The following is a 2500-nucleotide window of genomic DNA, read 5'->3' as shown; positions in this document are numbered from 1 at the left end:
TCACACACACCACTATACACACACACACACACACACACACACACACACCACTATACACACACACACACACACACACACACACACACACACACCACTATACACACACACACACACACACACACCACTATACACACACAAACACACACACCACTATACACACACACACACACACACACACACACACACCACTATACACACACACACACACACACACACACACCACTATACACACACACACACACACACACACACACACCACTATGCACACACACACACACACACACACACACCACTATACACACACACACACACACACACACACCACTATACACACACACACACACACACACACACACACACACACACACCACTATACACACACACATACACACACACACACACATACCACTATACACACACACGCAAAATTGCGTACATGACTACACACATCCTATTCTAAGATGCATTGTATACATTTTGAATGATATGCTGCCAGAAAGTTGGCAGTCAGTCTTTTATTAATAAGATTTATTCATCCTAAAAAAGATTTTGTCAGCAAACGTTTACGTTGGTAAATAACTTCAGTCTGTGCTGTAATAGTCAGAATACTGACTAACTTCAGTATTAGTCCAGAATGAGCTGCTATTTTTGTGTAGAGAAATTAATTTTGGAATGAAATTCTTCCATCATAATATTTTTTGATGCAGTGACCAAACAAGGAAGTTCCTGCTCACCAGGGCCACGCCCCCCTGGGCTGTCACTGTGCTCCTTCACAAGATGGCTCTCTGAAAGAAAGAAAGAAAGAAAGAAAGAACGAAAGAAAGACAAAGAAAGAAAGAAAGAAAGAAAGAACGAAAGAAAGACAAAGAAAGAAAGAAAGAAAGAAAGAAAGAACGAAAGAACGAAACAAAGAAAGAAAGAGAAAGAAAGAAAGAAAGAACAAAGAAAGAAAGAAAGAAAGAAAGAAAGAAAGAACGAAAGAACGAAAGAACGAAAGAACGAAACAAAGAAAGAAAGAAAGAGAAAGAAAGAAAGAAAGAGAAAGAAAGAAAGAAAGAAAGAAAGAAAGAAAGAACAAAAGAACGAAACAAAGAAAGAAAGAAAGACAGAACCAAAGAAAGAAAGAGAAAGAAAGAAAGAAAGAACAAAGAAAGAAAGAAAGAAAGAAAGAAAGAACGAAAGAACAAAACAAAGAAAGAAAGAAAGACAGAACGAAAGAATGAAAGAAAGAAAGAAAGAAAAAACGAAAGAACGAAACAAAGAAAGAAAGACAAAGAAAGAAAGAAAGAGAAAGAATGAAAGAAAGAAAGAAAGAAAGAACGAAAGAACGAAACAAAGAAAGAAAGAAAGACAAAGAAAGAAAGAAAGAAAGAAAAAAAACAAATGAAAACTTCATCATTAACATCAACAACAACTAACATCCTTAGGTCTGGTTCACACTTGCAGGTAAATCAAGGTGAACAGGTGATGTCACCTGGTTCATATTTGCAGGTAAATCAAGGTGAACAGGTGATGTCACCTGGTTCACACTTGCAGGTAAATCAAGGTGAACAGGTGATGTCACCTGGTTCACACTTGCAGGTAAATCAAGGTGAACAGGTGATGTCACCTGGTTCACACTTGCAGGTAAATCAAGGTGAACAGGTGATGTCACCTGGTTCATATTTGCAGATGAAGTTGTGTTTCATGTTACAGCGGTCGTCGTTCCATTGGTAGAGATAAGCCCCGCCCAAACCAGGAAGTGCAGTTGGCTGATGGTACATCACTACGCAGGCCTCTCCTCCGCAGGACGGCTCGTCAAAATACCAGTTTCTGCAACACACACATCATCATCATCATCATCATCATCATCTTCACAACCAATAACAGTAATGAGGAGTCAAAAAATACAGTGAATAAACTGACAGATGGAAAGGTAATATTACAGCTCTAAATTAACTGGCCTTGACTTGGACTGGACTTGAGACTTGTGCCTCAAGACTTGGGACTTGAGCAAAGTGGACTTGGTCACAGCTCTCATAGGTACGGAAGCCGAGAACGGCCGTGCTTGAGATTATTTTTTTTAATGTCGTTATCTCGAGATCACGAGTTAATTATCTCGTGATCTCAAGAAAACAAGCTTTGTTATCTCGAGATAACGAGATAATCAACCCGTTATCACGAGAAAACAAAATGTCGTTTCCTCTTATTACTTATAATGTTCATCAGAGATCAGGAGCCATGCAGCATGCAGATCATGTCAACATGTCAGATCAAGGAGTTTCCATGACTGATCAATACATCAGACTGGACTCCAGTCAAGGTCTGACAGGCAGAAACTGCATTGTGTCTTTCTGTTATACATTCAGATCAATCTTTGTTATCTCGTGATCTCGAGATAACGGCATTAAAAAAATAATTGCCAGCACGGCTGTTCTGGGCATCCAGCTCCACCTGGCCTGTGGAGCGCTGCCTTGTGCTGTGATGCTGTGTGTTGTGGATCATTGGTTGTTTCCGCTTT

General features: G+C 39.6%; 1 protein-coding gene across 1 annotated transcript in view; it reads right to left on the bottom strand.

Moving 5' to 3' along the window:
* The window catches only part of chodl (chondrolectin), a gene marked incomplete at its 5' end in the record, with an annotated part of 8647 nt that overhangs the window by 2877 nt on the left and 3270 nt on the right, over positions 1-2500 (bottom strand). The window contains 2 exon segments of the mRNA XM_071543334.1: positions 735-785; positions 1655-1812. Of these exon segments, the coding sequence (XP_071399435.1) occupies positions 735-785; positions 1655-1812 (209 nt within the window).

Source organism: Centroberyx affinis, unplaced genomic scaffold (genome assembly GCF_046629955.1).
Source record: "Centroberyx affinis isolate AG114_WGS23_722 - 3 ecotype Tasmania unplaced genomic scaffold, CSIRO-AGI_Caff_v1 ptg000237l_1, whole genome shotgun sequence".
In the NCBI taxonomy this organism is placed as follows: domain Eukaryota; kingdom Metazoa; phylum Chordata; class Actinopteri; order Beryciformes; family Berycidae; genus Centroberyx; species Centroberyx affinis.
Note: the sequence above shows the minus strand (reverse complement) of the source record. Positions and strands in the feature narration are given on the sequence as shown.